General features: G+C 43.9%; 1 protein-coding gene across 1 annotated transcript in view; it reads right to left on the bottom strand.

Moving 5' to 3' along the window:
- Positions 1 to 24595, bottom strand: part of IRAK3 (interleukin 1 receptor associated kinase 3) — a 51972-nt gene that overhangs the window by 20626 nt on the left and 6751 nt on the right. The window contains exon 3 of the mRNA XM_068276743.1: positions 22473 to 22624. Within this exon, the coding sequence (XP_068132844.1) occupies positions 22473 to 22624 (152 nt within the window). The remainder of the gene's footprint in view (positions 1 to 22472; positions 22625 to 24595) is intronic.

A 24595-nucleotide genomic window follows, 5' to 3' on the forward strand; every position in this document is an offset into this window, starting at 1 on the left:
CGCACCATTTAGCCATTTGGCTGAAAGAGCCCTTACTTGAATTTTTTTTTTTCATTTTCTTCAGGCTCAGCCTTGCCGCCAGGCTATTTCCTTATTAATTTAAGGCACTCGCCTTAGATTCAGGTATCACTTGCATCATTGCCTGAAAATAGACGGATTTTTCAACTTAATATACTCTATAACCTGTATAATAACTTTAATAAATCTATTCATTTTAAACACCCCCCACCTCCCATTAAACTTTCATAACCCACATAGCAAAAAGTCAAAACCATCCATACCACAGTCATACCATAACAGGCTATGCCAAGAACCTTCATCACCGCCAAATATAGTTTACACCCCACCTTGCTGTTATTTTAGTTATCCTCCAAAGGGAGAGCATTCCGCATACTACCCCATATTTCTCTAAAAGATCCCTCTACAGTTGAGGAGGCCACTGTGGTGACATAGGTGGCTCTATCATATACAGATTCCATTTCTCTAAACCAGTCACTAATATGGGCACCGGTTTCTACTGAAGTTAAAAATTGTGTTATTGCCAGTGGAACTTTTTGAATATTTTGAACGGTATTACCCTATGTGGAGTCTAATTTTATTTTTAGGTCCGGAGAGCGCAGCAGCTTTTTAAACCATTTACCACATTCTGGATTTTCTGCAGCGATCCCAGAGGACTGGTGAACAAATTGACTTTTCCTTTCTATGTGAACTGTGGCGCAGTGTTTTAAATTTATTGTTGTTTTAATAGTACTCCAGCTATTTTCTTTGCTGCCTAGTTTAGAGATTCAACAAATAATGGATGCGTTTATGCTTAGATCAAGGAGTAATATTGATTTGAAATCTATTTTTTCTAAAGAAAATGTTATGAATGATAACCCTGATGATCTTGATGCTCAGTTTAAACTATTGCACAATCTCATGCTTAAAGAACAAACCACCTGGTGGGATTTCACTAGCCTAAATTCTTATGTAGATGGAGGCATAGTACCCAAACGTTACCGGTGGGATTTGGTCGTTCACGATGGGGAAAATAATGTGGAAAGTGATAGGGAACTAGGAGATTACCTTAATCAATGTGGGGTAGAATTACTCAAAAAATTGGCTAAAAGAAAGAAAAATAGATTGGACAGACTGGAGAATGAGATTGATGAATTAAAACTCAAAATGGAGATGCATAAGGGTGAAGATAAATACCAACAGAAAATGGAAGACCTTACTAAAGTACTGGTGAATCATGAAAAGGAAATTATGGACATTAAACAAAAAAGATATTCTAGTGACTGTAGGGATTATAGAATTCAACAAGCCTACAGATGGCAGATAAAAGTAGCAGAACAACAGCTGAACAAGGATAAAGCAAAAAACCCAGGAGCACAAGAGCCGGAAATAAGGGATCCAAATCCAGTCAGCCGACAGGAACCAACTATTCCAGATACCAGAAATAAAGTAATAGACCACACGGCCATCCCTCAAGGGAGGCCTTGGATTCTCCCAAAAAACCCCAACTGGCAAAGACGCCCCAGAAGCCCGAAACAAGCCAGACCTCCCAAGTATCCACAGAAACAGGAGAGATATGGTACTCAGTATTACCAACTTAGGGATAGGAACCCACCCAGATCTAACAGGTATCAACCCCTGGAAGATGATGATAGAGATCCCTCTCATTATAATAACCACACTGGAGGAAGGGATGGGCGGGACGATTTTTTAGGGATAGATCAATGGGAAGAGTGGGACTATCTACAAGAAAAAGAGGAGGAGGGCTGGGCCAGAGGAAGCAAAAGACCAACAGAAGAGGCAGCAGAGGAGGAACTCGGAAACAAAAGAAGACGCTAACTAGTAGTAAAGGAACAGTATTATTTAATATCAGTGGAATACCTTTGACAGATGCACAAGTCAGGCTATTAGATAAGGGTTTGAACTTTGCCCCTCCTAAACCAATTAATAAGTTTGGAGCATTTCTAGATATTCAAAGATATACTAGGAAATTGAATATTAAAAAATACTTCTTAGGAAAGGAAGGCCCCACAAGTAGAATAAACCCCCCAACCCAATATGTACACACTCAGCTTAGGAATCGGTCACTTTTTAATCCACAAGACACCAGTAAAGAGAACACAGTTGACACTTTCAAGAGGACCATCCTTAGTGATCTGGACAAACTGCAATGCAGGAGAATACAGGGATATGCACAAATGAAGGAACAGATCAAGTTTGGTTGATAATAAAAACCTCATATTGAAACCAGCAGACAAAGGGGGGGATTAGTTATTATGAGCAAGGAACAATATTCCGCTGAGATGACACGGATTGTACAAGACCCTTTAACATACAAGAAACTAAGGGGAGATCCAACTATGAAATATAAAGAGATCTTGAAACAGATACTACTCAAAGGTGAAAAGGAGGGCATCATCACGACAGATGAGTTTAAGTATCTTTTACCAAATACTCCAAGGATTCCGGTCATTTATTGTATCCCTAAGATACATAAGGACTTGCAAAACCCCCCAGGACGACCCATAGTCAGTGGGGTGGGATCCCTCACACAGAGAATAGGGGAATATATAGATGTGTTTCTACAACCCAGAGTAACTGAAGTGTCTAACTTACTTAAAGATACCAAACACATGCTGCAGCGATTGGAGAGATTGGAAGTGCAGGAGGGGGACCTTTTAGTCACCGGGGATGTGGCCTCGTTATACACAGTCATCCCCCACGAGAAAAGTTTAAAAATTATTAGGGAGACTCTCGATACAGATGGATCCTTGAAAACAGCCCAGGTTGATTTCATAGTAGCACTATTAAATTTTTCTCTCAAGTATAATTACTTCTGGTATGAAGGATCATACTATCTACAACAGACAGGATGCGCAATGAGCGCGAAATTCGCTCCCAGTGTGGCGAATTTATATATGGGGGAGTGGGAGAGAGAGGTACGTGAACTCGCAGAATATGAGAAGATAGTATCATGGTCAAGGTTCATAGACGACCTCTTTTTTGTGTGGAGAGGTTCAGAAATGGCACTGGATCAGTTCTGCTATGATTTGAATCAAATCTGGCCAGAAATAAATCTAACATTCACTACCAGTAAGGAACAAGTGAATTTCCTGGATCTACAGATTAGGAAGGAGCTAAACATACTCACCACTAAGACCTACTTTAAAAGTACAGATCGCAATGGTTATATACCGATGGAGAGCTGTCACCATAATAACTGGTTTAGGAATATTCCCAGGGGCCAGTTCGTAAGAATAAGACGTAATTGCTACCATATGGAAGATTATCTGACACAAAGTGAAACACTTCCTAACAGATTCCTTGAGAAGGGATACGATGAGCAGACACTGAGAACAGAACGACTACAGGTGGGACAGCTATCCAGACAAAATTTACTGGCTGATAATTCCAGAAGGAACATAGTTAATAAAGAATATTCCATTATCTTTGATTTCAATCAGCAACACAGAGATCTGGAGAGATTGATTAAAAAGAACTGGAACATCGTTAAAGCAGATGGAATACTAAAGAAAGTTCTACCAGACAGTGGTGCTCAAATACCCCTTTTCAAAATTCAAGTTAGGTCGAATTCGAATAGTAAATTATTCGAGGTCAGTCGAATATTCGATTCGACCACGGAATTCGAGCTCACTATTCGAGTCGGTATTCGAGCTCATTATTCGAGCTGACTATTCGAAATGGCCTTAAATAGCTTCCAACACTTGTTTTGAGGGTGAATGATGCAAGAAACCTCTTTTTTTCCAAGTAACAACAGCAAGTGATTATGTGGGGATGTTCCTTTAAAAAAAAAAAGTTGAAAAGAGAAGTTGTGTCCAGAAATTTGTTCAGTACTGTATATACTTCTTCTTCTTCTTCTTTATCTTCTATATCTTCTTCTTCTTCTTCTTCTATATCTTCTTCTTCTATATCTTCTTCTTCTATATCTTCTTCTTCTTTTATATTGTCTTCTTCTTCTTCTTCATCTTCTTCATCTTCTTCATCATCATCTTCTTCTTCTTCATCTTCTTTTTCTTCATCTTCTTCATCTTCTTCATCTTCTTCTTCATCTTCTTCATCTTCTTCTTCTTCATCTTCTTCATCTTCTTCATCTTCATCTTCTTCATCTTCTTCATCTTCTTCTTCATCTTCTTCATCTTCTTCATCTTCTTCTTCATCTTCTTCTTCTTCATCTTCTTCATCTTCTTCATCTTCTTCTTCATCTTCTTCATCTTCTTCTTCATCTTCTTCTTCTTCATCTTCATCTTCTTCTTCTTCATAATCTTCTTCTTCTTCATCATCTTCTTCTTCTTCTTCATCTTCTTCATCTTCATCTTCTTCATCTTCTTCTTCTTCTTCATCTTCATCTTCTTCTTCTTCATCTTCATCTTCTTCATCTTCTTCATCTTCATCTTCTTCATCTTCTTCATCTTCTTCTTCTTCATCTTCATCTTCTTCTCCTTCTTCTTTTTCTTCTTCATCTTCTTCATCTTCTTCTATATCGTCTTCTTCTTCACTTATTTCTGTTTTCAATTTTTTTTTTTAAAGAAATGCAGCTATTTTTGAGCGTAACAAATAGCTGGTGGCGCACGCATGTTGGAAGTGCCATTGTATGTGCTCCCTGGCAGTGGAAACACACAGACAGCAGGAGGTAAATTCAGCAGCAGGAGGAGGAGGATGAGTGTGTGGCAGCAGGCAGTCAATGAGGCAGGCAGCGTGACATAATAGCCCTGGTACCTAGCGGTGATACCAGGGCTGTAAATAAACACAGCAGGCAGGAGGTCCCAGACAGCGGTCGTGCAGCCCACATTGTGTCCAATACACAACTGGGACAACACAGTTTTCAACCCGGGCACCTCAGAAAAATTAAACCTTTTTTTTTTTGTTTTTTTTTGTTTTGTTTTTACAACAAATTACACAGATATAGCTATTTTTTGACGTAATAGCTGGTGGCAGAGTGGCAGCAGAAGGTGAATCTGTGTACCCTGGCAGTGGGAAACACAGACAGACAGCAGCAGCAGCAGGAGGAATGGAGGAGTAATTATGTGTGCAGCTATTGTTTGACGTAATAGCTGGTGGCAGAGTGGCAGCAGAAGGTAAATCTGTGTACCCTGGCAGTGGGAAACACAGACAGACAGCAGCAGCAGCAGGAGGAATGGAGGAGTAATGTGAGCAGCTATTGTTTGACGTAATAGCTGGTGGCAGAGTGGCAGCAGAAGCTAATTCTGTGTACCCTGGCAGTGGGAAACACAGACAGACAGCAGCATCAGCAGGAGGAATGGAGGAGTAGTGTGAGTGTGGCAGCAGGTAGGCAGCGTGACATAATAGCCCTGGTACCTAGCGGTGATACCAGGCCGTAAATGAACACAACAGGAGGTCCCAGACAGCGGTCGTGCAGCCCACATCGTGTCCAATACACAACTGGGACAACACAGTTTTCAACCCGGGCACCTCAGAAAAATTAAACCTTTTTTTTTGTAATGGTTTTGTAGTTTTGGTTTTACAACCAATTACACAGATATAGCTATTTTTTGACGTAATAGCTGGTGGCAGAGTGGCAGCAGAAGGTAAATCTGTGTACCCTGGCGTTGGGAAACACAGACAGACAGACAGCAGCAGCAGCAGGAGGAATGGAGGAGTAATTATGTGTGCAGCTATTGTTTGACGTAATAGCTGGTGGCAGACTGGCAGCAGAAGGTAATTCTGTGTACCCTGGCAGTGGGAAACACAGACAGACAGCAGCAGCAGGAGGAATGGAGGAGTAGTGTGAGTGTGGCAGCAGGCAGGCAGCGTGACATAATAGCCCTGGTACCTAGCGGTGATACCAGGCCGTAAATGAACACAACAGGAGGTCCCAGACAGCGGTCGTGCAGCCCACATCGTGTCCAATACACAACGGGGACAACACAGTTTTCAACCCGGGCACCTCAGAAAAATTAAACCTTTTTTTTTTTTAATGGTTTTTTGGTTTTGTTTGTAAAACAAATTACACAGATATATAGCTATTGTTTGACGTAATAGCTGGTGGCAGAGTGGCAGCAGAAGGTAAATCTGTGTACCCTGGCAGTGGGAAACACAGACAGACAGCAGAAGGGCAGTACACAGCAGCCCACTGTAGGTGTAAAATGTGTGGCTGCAGGCGACGTAATAGTCAAAGTGAACCAGGCTGGCTTAGTGAGCAGGAGCCAGGAGGTGGTAAAGGGTGGTAAGGCACATTAACGATGGTTCTTAGCCAGTTCATGTCCCCCTCTCGCCGACAACAGGGGCCAGGAACTCGCCTTCCACCCACGCCTGGTTCATCTTGAGAAACGTCAGTCTGTCCACAGACTTGTGAGACAGACGTGAGCGTTTCTCGGTGACCACACCACCAGCTGCACTGAAGCAGCGCTCGGACAGCACGCTGGAAGGGGGGCAGGACAGCACTTCCAGGGCGTACTGCGCCAGCTCGCTCCAGATCTCCAGGCGCTTGACCCAATACTCCATGGGATCAACAGGGGCATCGCTGTCAAGCCCGCTGTAGGACCCCATGTAGTCAGCCACCATGCGGGTCAGGCGCTGGCTGTGACCGGTGGAGGATGCTGCTGCATGCACCTCCTCTCTAGTCACTGCTGCCGGAGCCTCTACAGTCCTGTAGAGCTCGTGGCTGAGAGACAGCAGGTCTGTGGGGCGCTTGCTGCTGGATGCAGGCACCTGCTGCTGCCTCTGTGCTGGCTGCTGGACAGTGGGGGTGGAAGGCTGGGGGAAGGCTTCCTCCAAGCGCTCAACAAGGGCCTGCTGCAAGCTCCTTATTTGTTGCGCTGGGTCTCCTCCTGCAGGCGGCAGGAACTGGCGTGGGTCCAACATCATGCTGATCCAGATGTCCTCCCTCTGCTTCATCTGGATCACCCTGGGGTCTCTGCGCAGGCACGTCAGCATGTGCGCTGCCATTGGGAAGAGGCGGGCCACGTCTGCTGGCACATCGACGGCAGTGCTGCTGTCCTCATCCTCCTCCTCTGCCTCGTCAGCCTCATCCTCTCTCCACCCCCGCACCAACTCAGCTGCACTGTGCTGCTCCCCCTCATCAGCAGCAAGGTCAGGGACCTCCACCAAGTCCTCCTCCTCCTCCCCCTCAGAGGTGGACTGTGCAGCTGCTTGCCGCTCCTGCTGGTCCAAGGCTGCCGCTCCCTGTTCCAGCAAAGCATCGAGGGCCCTGTTCAGCAGACAAACCAGGGGCACCCACTCGCAGACCTTGCATGGTCCCTGCTCACCATGTTAGTGGCCTGCAGAAAGGGAGCCAGCACTAAGCACACCTGCTGCATGTGCCTCCAGTCATCATCGGGGACGATGGACGGGATGTTGCTGGTCTTGTCCCTTCTCTGAGCGGCGGAAACAGTGGCCAGGGCAAGGTACTGTTTGACAGCGCGCTTCTGTTCAACCAGACGCTCCAACATCGCCAGGGTGGAGTTCCAGCGAGTCGGAACGTCAAGGATCAGCCGATGGCGTGGCAGATCCAGCTCCTTTTGCACGTCTTCCAGGCTCGCACAGGCTGCAGCCGAGCGCCGGAAGTGACGCACAACGTTCCTTTCCGTTTCCAGCAGTTCGCCCATCCCCTGGTAGGTGCGCAAGAACTTCTGCACCACCAAGTTCAGCACGTGGGCAAGACAGGGGATGTGGGTCAGGTTTCCCCTGTCTATTGCGGCAACCGGATTGGCCCCATTGTCGGCCACCACCTCTCCGACTCTGAGGCCTCTGGGGGTCAGCCAAATCCTCTCCTGCTCCTGGAGTTTGGCCAACACATGGGTTGCCGTCAGCTTGGTCTTCCCAAGGCTGACCAAGTGCAGCAGCGCTTGGCAGAGGCGGGCCTTCACGCTGCTGCTGAGGCGGGGGGTTTGGCCAGGTGTGCCGGAGGATGGCAGAGGATCGGAGGAACCTGCTGCAGTTCCCCTGACCCTGCGGGGTGGCACCACCCACTGTGTTGCTGCTGCTGCTGTGCCCGCTGCTGCTCTCCCATCCTCACCCCCTTCCACCAAGCTGACCCAGTGGACAGTGAAGGACAGGTAGCGGCCTGTCCCGAAGCGGCTGCTCCAGGAGTCCATGGTGACGTGGACCCTTTCACCAACCGCGTGCTCCAGCCCTCGCTCCACATTGGCCATCACAAAGCGGTGCAGTGCAGGAATGGCCTTGCGGGAGAAAAAGTGTCTGCTGGGGAGCTGCCAGTCTGGGGCTGCGCAAGCAAGCAGCGCACGAATGTCGCTCCCCTCCTGCACGAGCGTGTACGGCAGGAGTTGGGAGCACATGGCCCGTGCCAGCAAGCCGTTCAGCTGCCGCACGCGACGGCTGCTGGGAGGCAGAGCCCTAACCACCCCCTGGAAGGACTCGCTCAAAAGGCTCTGGCGTGGCCTTTTGCTGGCACGGGAATCAGCAGACACAGCGGAGGAGGCCACTGAGGACTGGCTGCCAGAACAGGCCTCAGTGTCGGCGGCAGGAGTTGCAGAGGGGGGAGGAGCAGTGCGTTTCCGCACTCCTGCTGGTGCTGCTGGAGGAGCAGGAGGGCGGGTGGCTGCTGTTGCTGCTGCTGAAGGCTGTGCAGTGATGGGTGTGGTGCCACTGCCAGCACCAGATGCCTTCAGCCTCTGGAACTCCTCATGCTGGTGGAAATGTTTCGCAGCAAGGTGGTTGATGAGCGAGCTGGTGCTGAACTTTAAGGGGTCTGCACCTCTGCTCAACTTCCGCTGACAGTGGTTGCAAGTGGCGTACTTGCTGTACACAGTGGGCATGGTGAAATATCGCCAGATTGGTGACAGAAACATCCCCCTACGGCATGGAAGCGCTGCTGCCTGTCTCCCTGTGGTGGTTGGGGGGGGGGCTTGGGTGCGGCTGGTGGTGGTACTGGCAGATGCTGCTGCTGCTGCTGCTGAGCCGGAGACACCAGCAGGCTGTGGGACCTGCCTACTGCTGCCAATGCTTGCAATGATGCGCCTCCTTGCAAGGCCCACAAGCGCATCCTCCTCCTTCTCCTCAGAGCTGCTGAGGACGACATCCCCTGGAGGTGGTGGCACCCAGTCTCTGTCTGTCACCGGGTCATCATCATCCTCCCCCTCCTGAAACATGTCCTGCTGGGATGATGACCCCCCAAACTCCTCTCCTGATGCATGGATGGGCTGCTTGACTGTCGCCACAGTCTTGCTGTCCAATCCCTCATCCCCCAAAGTGCCCATCAGCATCTCCTCCTCAAGATCGCCAACAACAGCAGACAATTTACTCATGATGCCTGGGGTCAAAAGATTGCTGAATGACAGGTCGGCGAGTGACGGTGAACTGGCCTCCTCCGCAGACCCTGCTGGGCGGCTGCTGCGAACAGGGGTGGTGGTGGTGGTGGTGAGGGTGGAGGCCTCGGATGCAGAGCTGATGGCGGGCTGCTCATCCTCCGTCATGAGTTGCACCACAGTGTCTGCATGCTTTTCCTCAATATGACGTTTCCGACCCGGCTGGAGGAAAATCGGAGCAGGTGCTACACGCTGCTGCTGCTGTGTCTCTGCAGCGTGAGTTGCAGATGCTCCTGCTGGGCGGCGCCCAAGGCGTCCACGGCCAGTGGCTATGGGAGGAATGTTAGCCACTGACGCTGCTGCTGCTGCTGCGGAACTGTGCATGGTGGCGCGGCCGCAGCCTGCCACAATGCTGCTCCCTCTTCTCCTGATTCCCTTGCTGCCCTTCCCCTTGCCCAAACCGCTCTGGCTGCCACTTCCAGACATCTTCGATGTTTTGGGCGTATAGACAAAAGTTTTTTAAAAGGGCGGGTGAAAAGTGGGGTACTTTAATGGAGTGGGTTGGTGGGTGAGGTGACTGAGTGAGTGTCCCTAGTACAGTAAGTAAGTAGTAACAGTCAGGAAGTACAACTAGCAGTTACAATAATCAGTAGTAATCACAAGTAAATTTAGTGTGTGTACACTACAGACAGTGAGTGCACGCACGCGCAAACACGCGCAGGAGCTAGCCTATGAACAGTGACTGAGTGAGTGTCCCTAGTACAGTAAGTAAGTAAGTAGTAACAGTCAGTAAGTACAACTAACTAATTACAATAATCAATCAGTAATCAGAAGGAAATAGAGTGTGTGTAGTGTGTGTACACAGACAGTGAGTGCACACACGCAGGAGCTAGTAGCCTATGAACAGTGACTGAGTGTCCTAGACTCCTAGTACAGTAAGAGTAAGTAGTAACAGTAAGTACAACTAACTAATTACAATAAGCAATCAGTTATCAGAAGGAAATAGAGTGTGTGTAGTGTGTGTACACAGACAGTGAGTGCACACACGCAGGAGCTAGTAGCCTATGAACAGTGACTGAGTGTCCTAGACTCCTAGTACAGTAAGAGTAAGTAGTAACAGTAAGTACAAACAACTAACTAATTACAATAATCAATCAGTTATCAGAAGGAAATAGAGTGTGTGTAGTGTGTGTACACAGACAGCGAGTGCACACACGCAGGAGCTAGTAGCCTATGAACAGTGACTGAGTGTCCTAGACTCCTAGTACAGTAAGAGTAAGTAGTAACAGTAAGTACAACTAACTAATTACAATAAGCAATCAGTTATCAGAAGGAAATAGAGTGTGTGTAGTGTGTGTACACAGACAGTGAGTGCACACACGCAGGAGCTAGTAGTCTATGAACAGTGACTGAGTGTCCTAGACTCCTAGTACAGTAAGAGTAAGTAGTAACAGTAAGTACAACTAACTAATTACAATAAGCAATCAGTTATCAGAAGGAAATAGAGTGTGTGTAGTGTGTGTACACAGACAGTGAGTGCACACACGCAGGAGCTAGTAGCCTATGAACAGTGACTGAGTGTCCTAGACTCCTAGTACAGTAAGAGTAAGTAGTAACAGTAAGTACAACTAACTAATTACAATAAGCAATCAGTTATCAGAAGGAAATAGAGTGTGTGTAGTGTGTGTACACAGACAGTGAGTGCACACACGCAGGAGCTAGTAGCCTATGAACAGTGACTGAGTGTCCTAGACTCCTAGTACAGTAAGAGTAAGTAGTAACAGTAAGTACAACTAACTAATTACAATAAGCAATCAGTTATCAGAAGGAAATAGAGTGTGTGTAGTGTGTGTACACAGACAGTGAGTGCACACACGCAGGAGCTAGTAGCCTATGAACAGTGACTGAGTGTCCTAGACTCCTAGTACAGTAAGAGTAAGTAGTAACAGTAAGTACAAACAACTAACTAATTACAATAATCAATCAGTTATCAGAAGGAAATAGAGTGTGTGTAGTGTGTGTACACAGACAGTGAGTGCACACACGCAGGAGCTAGTAGCCTATGAACAGTGACTAAGTGTCCTAGACTCCTAGTACAGTAAGAGTAAGTAGTAACAGTAAGTACAAACAACTAACTAATTACAATAATCAATCAGTTATCAGAAGGAAATAGAGTGTGTGTAGTGTGTGTACACAGACAGTGAGTGCACACACGCAGGAGCTAGTAGCCTATGAACAGTGACTGAGTGTCCTAGACTCCTAGTACAGTAAGAGTAAGTAGTAACAGTAAGTACAAACAACTAACTAATTACAATAATCAATCAGTTATCAGAAGGAAATAGAGTGTGTGTAGTGTGTGTACACAGACAGTGAGTGCACACACGCAGGAGCTAGTAGCCTATGAACAGTGACTGAGTGTCCTAGACTCCTAGTACAGTAAGTAGTAACAGTAAGTACAACTAACTAATTACAATAATCAATCAGTTATCAGAAGGAAATAGAGTGTGTGTAGTGTGTACACAGACAGTGAGTGCACACACGCAGGAGCTAGTAGCCTATGAACAGTGACTGAGTGTCCTAGACTCCTAGTACACTAAGTAGTAACAGTAAGTACAACTAACTAATTACAATAATCAATTACAATAATCAATCAGTTATCAGAAGGAAATAGAGTGTGTGTAGTGTGTACACAGAAAGTGAGTGCACACACGCAGGAGCAGCTAGTAGCCTATGAACAGTGACAGTGAGTGTCCTAGTACAGTTACAGTATATAACTACAATACTAATACAATCAGTAGTAAAGGACAGCAGAAATACTGGTATAGAATAGAGAGAAATAAACAGAGGACAGGAGGACAGCTGCCCACACAGGCAAGGCCCTGAGGCCTAAAGCTGTAAGCCTGCAGCAGCTGGCCTGTCTCTATGTAACACAAAAGCTACTAACTAAAATACAATGTCTAACTAACTAACAACAATATAGGTGTGTATAGGAGGTGTATGTGAGCAAAAACGCTAGGTAAATGACCACAATAGAGCTCTTGCTAAGCCAAAGCACAAAGGAGCAACTCTCTCTCTGTACAAGTCTCAGGCAAGCACGGAGAAACCTAACATGGCGGCCGCTATTTATAGGGTAGGGGCTGGCCAGGGTCCCCCTCTGTGATTGGCTGCCGTCAGAGGGCCTGGGAGCCCTCTGATTGGCTCTAAAGACATCAATCTGGGCTATGACGCTATTCGAGCTCGGTACCGAGCTCGAATAGCGCCGTTTTGCTCGAATAGCTCGAATAGTGAATGGGCTATTCGAGTGTACTCGAATAGCCCATTCGAATAGCTACAGCTATTCGGAGCTCGAATACCGAGCTCGAATAGCTGGAAAAGAGCTCGAATATTCGAGCTACTCGAATATTCGAGCTCTGCTGAGCACCACTGCTACCAGACAAACCACAATTTATCTACAGAAAGGCCCCAACATTAAAATCCACTCTGGTGTCTAGTTGTGTGGAGCCTATGAGAACATCAGAAAGCAATCTATTGGGACAAGTTGGTTTTTTTCCATGTAGAGGATGTCTGGGGTGTAGGGAAGCCAATGGAGTACGTGACAATCAGATTCTATCAAGGAACACGGGAAGAATCTTCAAGATAAAACAATGCATTACGTGTAAGACAAAAGGGGTTGTCTATATATTATGGTGCCCATGTGGGTTAGAGTATATAGGGCGAACCACTAGAGAACTTTTTAAACGTATTAGAGAACACGTTAATAATATTAAGAAGGGTTTGGTCAGTCACAGTGTCTCAAATCACTTCAGAATGCATCATAATAAGGATCCGGCTGGGATGAAGTTTATGGCCCTTGAAAAATACATGAAGAAATGGAGAGGGTCAAATCTAGCAAAGGAAATTTCTAAAGCAGAAGGAAAATGGATTTTTAATCTCAAGACTATGACTCCAGACGGATTGAACATAGAGTTTGACCTAAACTGTCATATATCCAATGATTAGGGTCTAATAAACTACTTGGGTAAATGAGGATTTGAGGTGACTAAATTCAGGCTGACTCTGGCTGGATAATTTGATGGAGGCCCCATTAGTAATATAGATATAATATGTTTAGTACATAATTTTAATTAATTTTAAATAAGTTTCCGACTATGATTATTCCATTTCAATATCAGCTTTGACTCACCAAGAGAAAATCTCTCTATTAAATTAAATAAGGCTGAACAAATGCCCCGGCATGAACACCAAAAGTGGGGTGAGGGATAAATACTTGTACACCAAATTGTTAATCACAAAAAAACCGGCATCACAAACGTATTAATGGTCACTAAAATTTCCCCCCACCGTAATTGTTAGAAAGGTTTATTGGGCATGTAATGTCCTATTTTAGCCACAGGAGGGTGTCTATTTATAGTTTTAGTAAGATTATACATATAGCTCAGTTGTTAGTTTTAACACCACTAGATGGCGGGATTCAGTGGTTCACCATAAGGGACACATTTGAATTTTATAATTTTTTGTATGGAATGAATTATTGCTATTTTAGATTCACTGAATGTTGCGAGTTTTATTTAATTTGTGAACGCTGCCCATCCTGCGCAAATGGAGACCTTCTACCAATCAACAGCCAGCAGGCACTATGTTAATATGGCGTCAGACGTCAGGAGGCGTAGCCCCTGATGAGTCTGGCGTGAGGACGAAACGCGCGTAGGGCGGAGCTAACGTCTGACGTCGTTACGCGTACCAGGAAGCGAACGGACCGGCCGGTCGGGAGTAACAAGCGCGGACGAGAGAGAGACCCTGTGGCTGAGGGAGAGACCATGAGCGAAATACCGCGGAAGTCCTCCTTTCACTGTGTAGACCCAGCGGATGGGCAGCGGCAAGGATCATACATGCTGAAAAAACTCTGGGACGCGTAAGTGCAATGTTTATATGCGACCAGAGGCAAATTGTACAGGATTACGCTATGTATCTTTTTATATTTTTTTATTGAGATAACTTGATTGGATTAAAAGAAGACTTTCAACACTGGTTCTAGGCTATTGATTGACATCTAATCTAAGCGTTGTCTCCACCTGCAAGCGGAGGTGGGCAACATCTGGTGAGCCTTTAGGCATACATTTCCTTGGGGATTTGCACTGAGTGATCACTGAGTGAGATTACAGGCACAGAGGTTCTGTCTATGCACCGGTTTCTACTGAAGTTAAAAATTGTGTTATTGCCAGTGGAACTTTTTGAATATTTTGAACGGTATTACCCTATGTGGAGTCTAATTTTATTTTTAGGTCCGGAGAGCGCAGCAGCTTTTTAAACCAATATGGGGATTCCCCCCACCCTTCCAGTGTTTTGCAATTATTTTTTTAGAGCCTATAGAGCCTATCTCCTTTAGGAAGTCACTTTCTCTATTTTCTTTCGATTCTGTTATACTAAATATTACATTGATTATAGAAATGTTAAAACAGCTATCTGCAACCCTCTTACCAAATTTAATAAAGTGTTCCCACAGGGTACAGATCGACGGACAAAGCCGCCACATATGCAGCTCCGATCCTCCTGACCGCCCACATCTCCAGCACGGGACATCCGACAGTGGTCTGAACTTTCCCGCTCGTTTTGGTGTCAAATACCATCTTGTTATTACTTTATATTGCATCCATTGGATATCCGGATCAGGGATATTCCACACTGCAGACCAAATTTTAGGCCATTGTTCAGACAAGGAAGTTTTCATGATATGCTCCCATTTTTTACAATATGGAGGAAGATCACATTGATCAAGGGATTGTAGGTAATCATACAACAAGGACAATATTTTTGGGGGTCTCTTATTCAAAAACAGGAGTTTTTCAAAGACATTTAAATCCCTCTTAAAGGGCCCACTTTTATTTATATAATTCCGCAATTGAGTAAGGCCCCAGGGTACGTTTCCTTGTGCTGTTTCCAGGATCCCCTTTATCCCCGCTTCCCTATTACCATTAACATGGATTAAGCGGGTATCCAAGCTCAAGCCACTCCCGGTAAACCAAGAGGCCAAAGATGCGGGCGGAAAGTCTGGGATGTTTCTCAAAGATGTCAAAGGAGACAGGCCATCTTTTAATTGCCATCTTTTCATGAGCCCCACTAAGACACCTAAGGTTGGTTTTATCAAGGGGTGGGTTGACGCCAGCCATAGCCCCCGCACGTGTACCCATTGCCAAGAGAATAATATCTCAAGATTTAATTCCTCTTTCTCTATATTTACCCAAGCTTTTTCCCCTGAGGATGTAGAATGCTCTCCCTTCCAATCTATTATCCTTACCAAATGTATACTTTTATAATAGGCCAATATATCAGGTGCCGCCAACCCGCCCCCAAACTTACTTCTACTAATTGTCCTATAATTTATTCTACGTGGGGTCCTTGCCCAGATAAAATCTTGGAATAATCTATTCCATTCCCTAAACCATGTGCTGGGGAGGGCAATCGGTACACACTGCATACAACATAAAATTTTTGGCAAAATAAACATTTTAAGTATTGCAATGCGCCCCAAAGGGTTAAAATAAGGTCTATCCCATCCCTTAAGCTTCTTTTTACTTTCTATTATTAGATTTTTATAGTTTAAGTCAAATAAGTTGTTAATTTCACCACTCAAATTAACCCCCAAATATCTTATTACCTTCTCCCAAGAATAGCAGTTATAATCTTGTATTCCTAATCTGGTGTTACGGGTGCATCCCAGGTCAAGAATCAGACACTTTTCCCTATTTATCTTAAAATTTGAGCTACTTCCATAGCTATTAAATAAGTCCTCACATCTCTTTAGAGATATTACTGGATCTCTAAGCACCAGCAGGAGGTCATCCGCGTATGCCAATGTTTTTATTTCAGCATCACCCACTATCATACCACTTATGGTTGAGTCATCTTGGATAGCTCGAATCAGCGGTTCAAGGCACAGGTTAAAAAGTCCAGGCGACAAGAGGCAGCCCTGGCGCACTCCATTAGATAATTTAAATGGATTAGAAATAGAGGAGTTGACTATTAATTGAGCACTCAAATTACTGTACAGCAATCTAATTCTTTCAATAAAGGCTGAACCAAAGCCAAACTTCCTTAAACAGTTGAATATGAAGGAGTGAGAAATCCGATCAAAAGCTTTCTCAGCATCAACGGCTACCAGGATTGACTCCTTTCTTCCATTCTTACTATCACGAATTACATTGATAACGGTATATATATTTTCATGGATATGTCTATTTTTCCTAAATCCGATCTGTTGATTTCCCAACAATTCCTCTACTGCCTCTTCCAGCCTTGCTGCAAGAATACCTGAATATAGTTTTACATCCGTATTTATCAAAGAAATAGGTCTAAAACTTCCCGGGTGCTGCAAATTCTTACCCTCTTTTGGGATAAGGCAAATAAGAGCCCTATTAGTAATATCAGAAAATGCAGCACCACTTGCATTATCATTAACCATTCTACAAAAGAGAGGAGCCAATTCCTTCACGAAAAAACCATAAAATTCTGGTGCAAAACCATCTGCGCCCGGACTTTTTCCCCTCTTGGCCCTATCAACCGCTGCCACAAACTCAACCTCTCTGATTTTTCCATCTAATAGTTGTTTCAAATCATGTTTGATTGAGGGAAGCTCAACCAGGTCTAAAAAAGGACTAGAGGCCTCTACCTCAAGAGGTTTTATATTGTACATTTCCGTACAATAGTCCACAAAGGCATCACTAATTCTCTCCTGCTCGTGCACCAAATTTCCCTCTCCATCAATGATTTTTCCAATGAATCTTTCCTCTGACTCTTTTTTCTTCAGTAACTCTGCCAGCACTTTACTGGAGCTATTTTTTCCTCTACGAAATGAGTCATGGGCACCATAGTATTCTTTTTTGCACACATAGTCTAAAATTTGGTTTAGCTCATTTCTAGTTGCCATCATCTGCTGGGATAATTTTGGATCTGATCCTGATTTCTTATGTATTTTTTCCAGATCCGCTAGTTCATTTAACAAATTTTTAATTTTTTCTTTCTGATTCTTCACCCTCTTAGCCTACCTCTTGACGACCAGCTAACGCCGATTGGCGTAAACTGGTCGTCTGCGGGTTTCCATGGAAACGGCCGCTCGTTTGAGCGGCCTTTCCATGTCCGTTCACGGAGGCTGTCTCCGTGAACAGCCGGAGAGCCGCCGATCGCGGCTCGCCGGCAAAATGTAAACACGCGGGGAAGAAATCCCCGCTGTTTACAACATACGGTGCTGCTGCGCAGCAGCGCCGTAAGGCAGATCGGCGATCCCCGGCCTCTGATTGGCCGGGGATCGCCATCATTTGATAGGCTGAAGCCTATCCTACAATGCGCAGGACGGATATCCGTCCTGCGCAGCTCAGAGAGGGAGGGAGGGGGACGGAGCGCCGAAAACGCTGCGGAGGGGGGCTTTGAAGAGCACCCCCCGCAAAGCGCAGAGAGACGGCGGCGATCAGACCCCCCCAGCAGGACATCCCCCTAGTGGGGAAAAAAGGGGGTAAGTCTGATCGCCCTGGCTAAAACCTGATCTGTGCTGCGGGCTGGAGAGCCTACGCAGCACAGATCAGACCGAAATCCACTGGTCGGCAAGTGGTTAATACCAATAAAGATTCCCCTGATTACACATTTTAAGGCGTCCCATATTATTTCGTGTTCCCCAATATCATTATATTTTAAGAACTCCAAGATACTAGATCTATTTTTTTCTCTATTTTCCTCCTCTTCTAGTAATTTAGAGTCCATTTTCCACCTAGGTCTAGAAGTATTTTTATTTGATATATTTATTATTAATTCTTCGGGCGCATGGTCAGAGTATGTAAAACTTCCTATACTGATATTAACTACATCAGATATAAGTACATGAGGAATAAACCAATAGTCAATTCTAGAGTAGCTTTTATGGGGTGGCGAAAAGAAGGTATAATCTCTACCGGAAGGGTTTTTAATTCTCCATATATCTATGAGTTTATTAGAGTGTAACATATCTTTTAATTTAGGGAGATTTTTGACCGACGACTTATTACTACCTTTAGAAGAGTCAACCTCAGGGTCAAGGGCTAAATTTAGATCGCCTCCCATTAAAATCAATCCCTTAGCCATTTTATTTACTTTGTTTAAAAATCTGCAAAGGTAGCCCACCTGATTTGTGTTAGGCGCATAGACATTTACGATGGTTAGAATAACACCTTTTACCCTCCCCAGCACAATCAGGCCCCTCGCTTCGCTATCTCTATATATGTTGTCGACAGTGAAATCGAGGTTGGACCTAATAAGAATGGCAACACCACAAGTTTTTTTATTAGTATTGTCGTTAGTGATCCATAATTTATACCGTTTGTCAAAAAAAGAGGCTTTTTATCAGCCTTAAAGTGGGTTTCTTGTAAGAGGGCAATATCGATTTTTTTTCTTATTAACTCGTCTATAATTCTCCCCCTTTTTTGACCAGAATTTGCTCCTTTGACATTTATAGTAATCAATTTTAATGAACTCATTTTTTTTCTTTTATTTTCCTTTTCCCCCTTCTACCCCCCTCCCTCTTCCCCTCCTCCCTCCACAAAGCAAAGCCTGTTAACATACACCCATCCGACATACCTTTCATACCAATTAAGTCCAGTTTGGATGCCCAGAGAATCATATACTTTGTCTCTGGGTACTTCCAACTTCCAACCATGATCTAACCAGTAGTTGACCAAGGTGGACCTGTTTATCCCAGTCCTCCCCCCCCCCCCCCACCCCTCCCGATCTATATGATTATTATTATTTCACGTTACTCCTCCCATTCAGGGATCTCTATAATGGGCAAGTCCAGAAATGCCAAAAAGGGTTGCACTGGTTCACCGTCCCTGAGCCCCGAAGACTTTGAGCCAATTGTAGCTCTTAAGGAGAGGGGAAAGCCCCATCTGTATACACCTTCAGCTTTTTTGATATTTGCAAGTATAGGTTTTAAAAGCCTTCTCCTTTCAATTGTTCTCTTGGATAGATCTTGAAACAGTTCTATTTTAAATTCCTTATAAAGTATTGTATTTTGCAATCTTGATTTTGCCAAAATTTCTTCTTTAGTCTTATGATAGTGAAGCTTACACAAGATGTCTGTGGTCATAATTCCATTTACTAACTTATCCTTCCCTACTTTGTGAATCCGATCGATTTCTAATTTCTCTGGCGGGATTTCTCCCACGATTCCCTTAAATAAATCTTGTGCGATTTGCGGGAGGTCCCTTTGCTGAATTGCAGAAGGCATGCCTCTAATCTTTATATTATCTCTTCTGCTTCTGTTTTCTTGATCGTCAATTTTATGTTTAAGTTCACAAATAAGTTTTTTTTCCTTTGACACTGTTTCCTTCACCTCCTTTCCCTCCGCTCTTTCTCCAGATTTACTTCTAATAGTGTTATTCTTCCTGTTACCTCCTCTATTGCCTCCCTTATTGGCATTAATTCTTTAGAGATTGATTCCTGTATCGAGTGTTGAACTGTGGCCACCATTTCCTTCTGCATCCTATTAGTATATTCGTCCAAGATAGCTCTTAATTTTTTATCCAGCGTTTCTTCTGTGATACCATCACTCCCCTGTCGCCTATCCTGAACCCCAGTCGCCCCCAAACCTTGTTGCGCTGCCATTTTTTCGTTTTGAGCCCGGCAAGTTGCCTCTGCAATTTTTTTAAAATGAGTTGCTATGTCGGATGGTGTAAAACTACCTTGTTGTATTAAAGCTGGAGAAGGCCTTCTACTTGGTGTATGAAAGGGGGAATTATTTGAGGCTATTTCCTTCCGATCAAAATTCAGTTTTTGTTGATTTGTAGTATGCAGGGGACTTGCCGCTGGTTGTATTTTCTCTGTATGGAAGTTTTTATTTCTATTTCTCGTTCCAGATGCCATTTACCGGCATAGGAGAGATAATTCTGCAAAAATTCCTATATTCTAAAAATTGAGAAAATACCTGCCTTCACGGTAGCGATACACTAAGATGCAGAGGCAGATAGCACTTTCTGAGGCCCTGCCACTGCACGGGGCAACCCCGGAGTGTTGAAAAAATGAATAAATGTAAGGGCGCACATTCTTGACTACCACAGTACTTAAAGTATGTATAAGTATGTATAAATAATATATATATATAAAAAAAATCCTTTTGAAGACAGAGTCATAGTCCATTGAACAAAAAACCAGCAAGGCAGACAAACTGGAAGGCAGGCAGGTATCAAGAGAACATTCAAGAAAGCAATCCAGCAATCCTCTATGTGCATGTATAAACGTTTGTATTAACAGGCCATAATCATCACTGATAGGTTAATTAAGGTTATCAGAGGCAACCCAAGACAACCTGGAGCAGGAGAATCAGCAACAGCAATAGCAGTGACAGCAGCAATAAATACAGCAGCAATAAATACCACATATATATAACCACGTTGGCATATTTGGCATGTTGGCATATTCAATATCTCCTGTAAACATATACTTATCCACATCCCAAGCGTTTGTCCGTCCAGTTGATCCGCAGAAGATCTATGATGAACTATAATCCAGCAAGGAAAGCCCAGTAGCACCTGCAAGAGCGTTTGAGCAGCGTTTGTGCAGCACTGCTGTGCACCCTCAGCGTGAAGGGAGCAGACTCCAGGCCTCCTGATCACTACTGCCTAGCCCCCACCATCCGTCACGTAGCCAGCAGAGACAGCCGAGGGGGGATGGAGCAGCAGGAGACGCCAGAGCGGTAGAGCGGCAGAGCGGCGCATCAGTCACGAGCTCCAGCTCGCCCCACAGAGAGGAAGACTGTATCCGGGAAGGGGCGGAGCCAGGACCAGGGAACAGGAACGGACTCACATCGGACACACCATCCGCCACATCCCGCCAATTTAATGCATTCTCGCCAATTTAATGCATTCTGGCCAATTTAATGCATTCTTGAATTTTTTGAGGCTTGGGGACCCATTTATACATATGCAGTAAAAAAAAGCACACAACTTTTTTTTTTTTTAAGTTTCTCTCATCTATAAATGACATAGCTACTTTTCCTTGTAAAGCAGCAATACATGGGGGATGCAAACAATACTGACACGCTGCTATCTTTAGCTCTATTTTATTGCTGCACATAATATTTTGATAAACAGCATTATGTTCAGCAATTTTGCACTTTTATATATTGCAATATATTTGACAACATTGCTACTGACTACCCTAAACTAAATCATGATTTTAAGGCTCAGGGACAAAATCTTTGAGGAAAGAAAGGGCTAGTGTTTATTGAAATTAGCAATGCAATGTGGTCATTGTGAAGTGTCCTTTTGGTTTATATAAAGAGCGGCTTTTAGGGGCAGGACCCACTAGAGCACTTTTGTGACTGCTGGCAATCGACAGAAATGTAAAAAACGCTTTGCCTATGAAAGTGAATGGTGGTGAACCCACTAGAGTGATTGCGATTAGAGCTAATTGCAATCGAAGGACATGCAGCATTTTCTGAGTGATTGCACTCTAATGTATTGTATTGGAGCAGGGAAATCCTACTAAAATCACTTGCAAAGCGCTACCACAAAACGCTAGCGATTTCAATAGCGCTTTGCGATTTGTAGTGGGTCCCAGCCCTTACTGTGATAGTACCTATATGTGTATTATGCTAGGTACGCACGATACAATTTTTTTGACAGATTTACTGTCAGATCGACTATGTCCAACAGGTCCGATCTGATTTCAGATCGATTTTCCATAGTAGTGAATGGAAAATCGCTTGAAAAATCGATCTGAAATCAGATCGGACCTGTTGGAAATATTCGCTCATACCTGGCTGGACTGATGACAAGCTCTCTGTACTGCCTGAAGAAGCGGGATTTTACCCGTGAAACACGTTGCAATATTTTGGAGTTTTTCTTGAATAAAACTAATTTTACAGTTAAAACTGACTTTCAAGTCCATCTGTGGGAGGTAAGTCCACCACTACCTTTCTTTTTTAAACAGTTTTTGACTATTTTATCCTTATCTGGTGCCTCTGTTTTACCAATTGTTTATTTTGTGTTTCCACACCTGGTGGAGGGGTATCACCCCATTTTCCTTTTCTATGGAGAGTGACATTCTTAACCCGAGTGGGGTTGGGTCTAATCCCCCCCACCTGCCGTCACAGTGGTTACCAGTGGTAACCCACCTTTGTGAGTATACTACCACATTCATTTCTCTTATGAAAACTGCATCATCATATTGGACTATTGGGGCTCTCGATCTCTTTTGTCTTTTAAGTACCTGTTTAAGCAGCTTCACAACACTCAACTGTTTCTTTATTTCTGCCTTGTAAACTTCACAAAATTGTCCTTCTCCAATAAGCAAATCATTGCTGAAATTGTTGGTTCCCACTTTAATCTCCTGCAAACTGACAGGTGGCAGGGCATTTATCTCTATAAAAAATATAAAAACATAAAACATAAACTTAAAAGAAGTTATCCTCCCAAGTTTTTTTCATAGTACAGAGCATCTAATTTAGTGCCTAATCATGAAATATGTTTAATCTCACACTGAACACAATGAGAGACAATTTAAAGCATAATTAGAATGTTACTTTTAATGTGCCTATACACAGTACAACAGTGTACAACAGGGATATGTGATGGAGCAGGCTGGTGTTGTACTTTGTTTTCTGGTTGAACTCGATGGACGTATGTCTTTTTTCAACCCAAATAACTATGTAACTGTGTCAAATTCCGCCGATATATGGCAGATTCGATCACTGTGATCGAATCTGCTGTTAAATCGATAACGCAAACGCTGACAGACTGATCGATTTCCATCCGAAATCGATCGATCCCGTCAATCTGTCCTGGGGGAAAATTTATCTCGATTGCCGGCAGGTCGAGAGCGCATTGATAGCGGCTTCGATTGGCTGACGACCGACCCAGCAATGCTTTACCTCTCCATCGGCGCAAATCCCGGCTGTCCCTTCTCCGGCTGGCCGTCTTCTCTTCACTTCCTGTCCCATCCTGTCAGGGGAAGTTTAAACAGTAGAGCACCCTCTACTGTTTGAACTTCCGATGGTCACAGGACGTGACAGGAAGTAAAGAGAAGATGCCCAGCGCGGACAGAAGGAACAGCGGGAACTCGCGCAGGCGGAGAGGTAAAGTATTGCTGGGAGCAGTGGCAGCTCCACAGATTGTGAATCAATTTCATGCTGAAAACGATTCAAAGTCTGTCTGCAGTGTATGGGCAGCCAATAGATCGCTCTCCGATCAGATTAGATCAGAGAGGGATCTATCTGTTGGTTGATCTGCTGGCAATCGACCAGTGTATGGCTGCCTTTATGCAGTTATTCAGAAAATAATCTTAAAGTGGTCTGAAACTCAGCAATTCTTCTTTGCTCTAAAAGATTATTTACAGCCTTTAAGTGGACCTGAACTCTTGTACAGGACAGAAGAAAAACATAGAGCAATGCACCCTGTATGTATTTAGAGAGTTTAGCCTGTTTAATTCCCCCTCATTTGTGTTTAATCACAAGTTGTAATTTGATCTCTCCCCTGTGTCACATGACTGCCACTGCAGAGATGGCAGATAAGCGCATTTGAAAGTATTGAAAGTAAGTTAACCATTTCAGCCCGCAGGGATTTTTCACCTTATGCATCAGAGCAATTTTCACCTACCATTCATTCGCTAATAACTTTATCACTACTTAACACCATTTATTGATCTATAGCTTGTTTTTTCTGCCACTAATTAGGCTTTCTTTGGGTGGTACATTTTGCTAAGAATTATTTTTTTATAAATGCATTTTAACAGGATTAATAAGAATAAAATGGAAAAAATTCATTATTTCTCTGTGTTCGTCCATTATAGCTTTAAAATAACATGCTACCATAATTAAAACCTATGTATTTTATTTGCCCGTTTGTCTCGGTTATGACACCATTTAAATTTTGTCCCTATCACAATGTATGGCGCCAATATTTTATTTGGAAATAAAGGTGCATTTTTTCCATTTTGCGTCCATCACTATTTACAAGCTTATTATTTAAAAAATATTCGTAGTATATCCCTTTCAAATGCATATTTAAAAAGTACAGACCCTTAGGTAACTATTTATGTTTTTTTGTTTTTTTTTTATTGTAATTTTTTTTTCCATTAAAAATTTTATTTGGGTAATATTTTGGTGTGGGAAATAAACAGTTAATTTTTAATGTTATCATATGTGTAAATTGTAATGTAAAAAATATGTAGATGAAGTTTTACTATTTGGCCACAAGATGGCCACCTTGAGTTTATTTTTTTCTCCTTGTGCTTCTCGATCACCGAAAGCACAAGGAGCACGGGGACACTTTTTTTTTTGCAGAAAAACTGAAGCCTTTAGTAAGAGCGCTTCGGTTTTTCTGCTGGAGACATGG

Source organism: Hyperolius riggenbachi, chromosome 3 (assembly GCF_040937935.1).
Source record: "Hyperolius riggenbachi isolate aHypRig1 chromosome 3, aHypRig1.pri, whole genome shotgun sequence".
Classification (NCBI taxonomy): Eukaryota; Metazoa; Chordata; class Amphibia; order Anura; family Hyperoliidae; genus Hyperolius; species Hyperolius riggenbachi.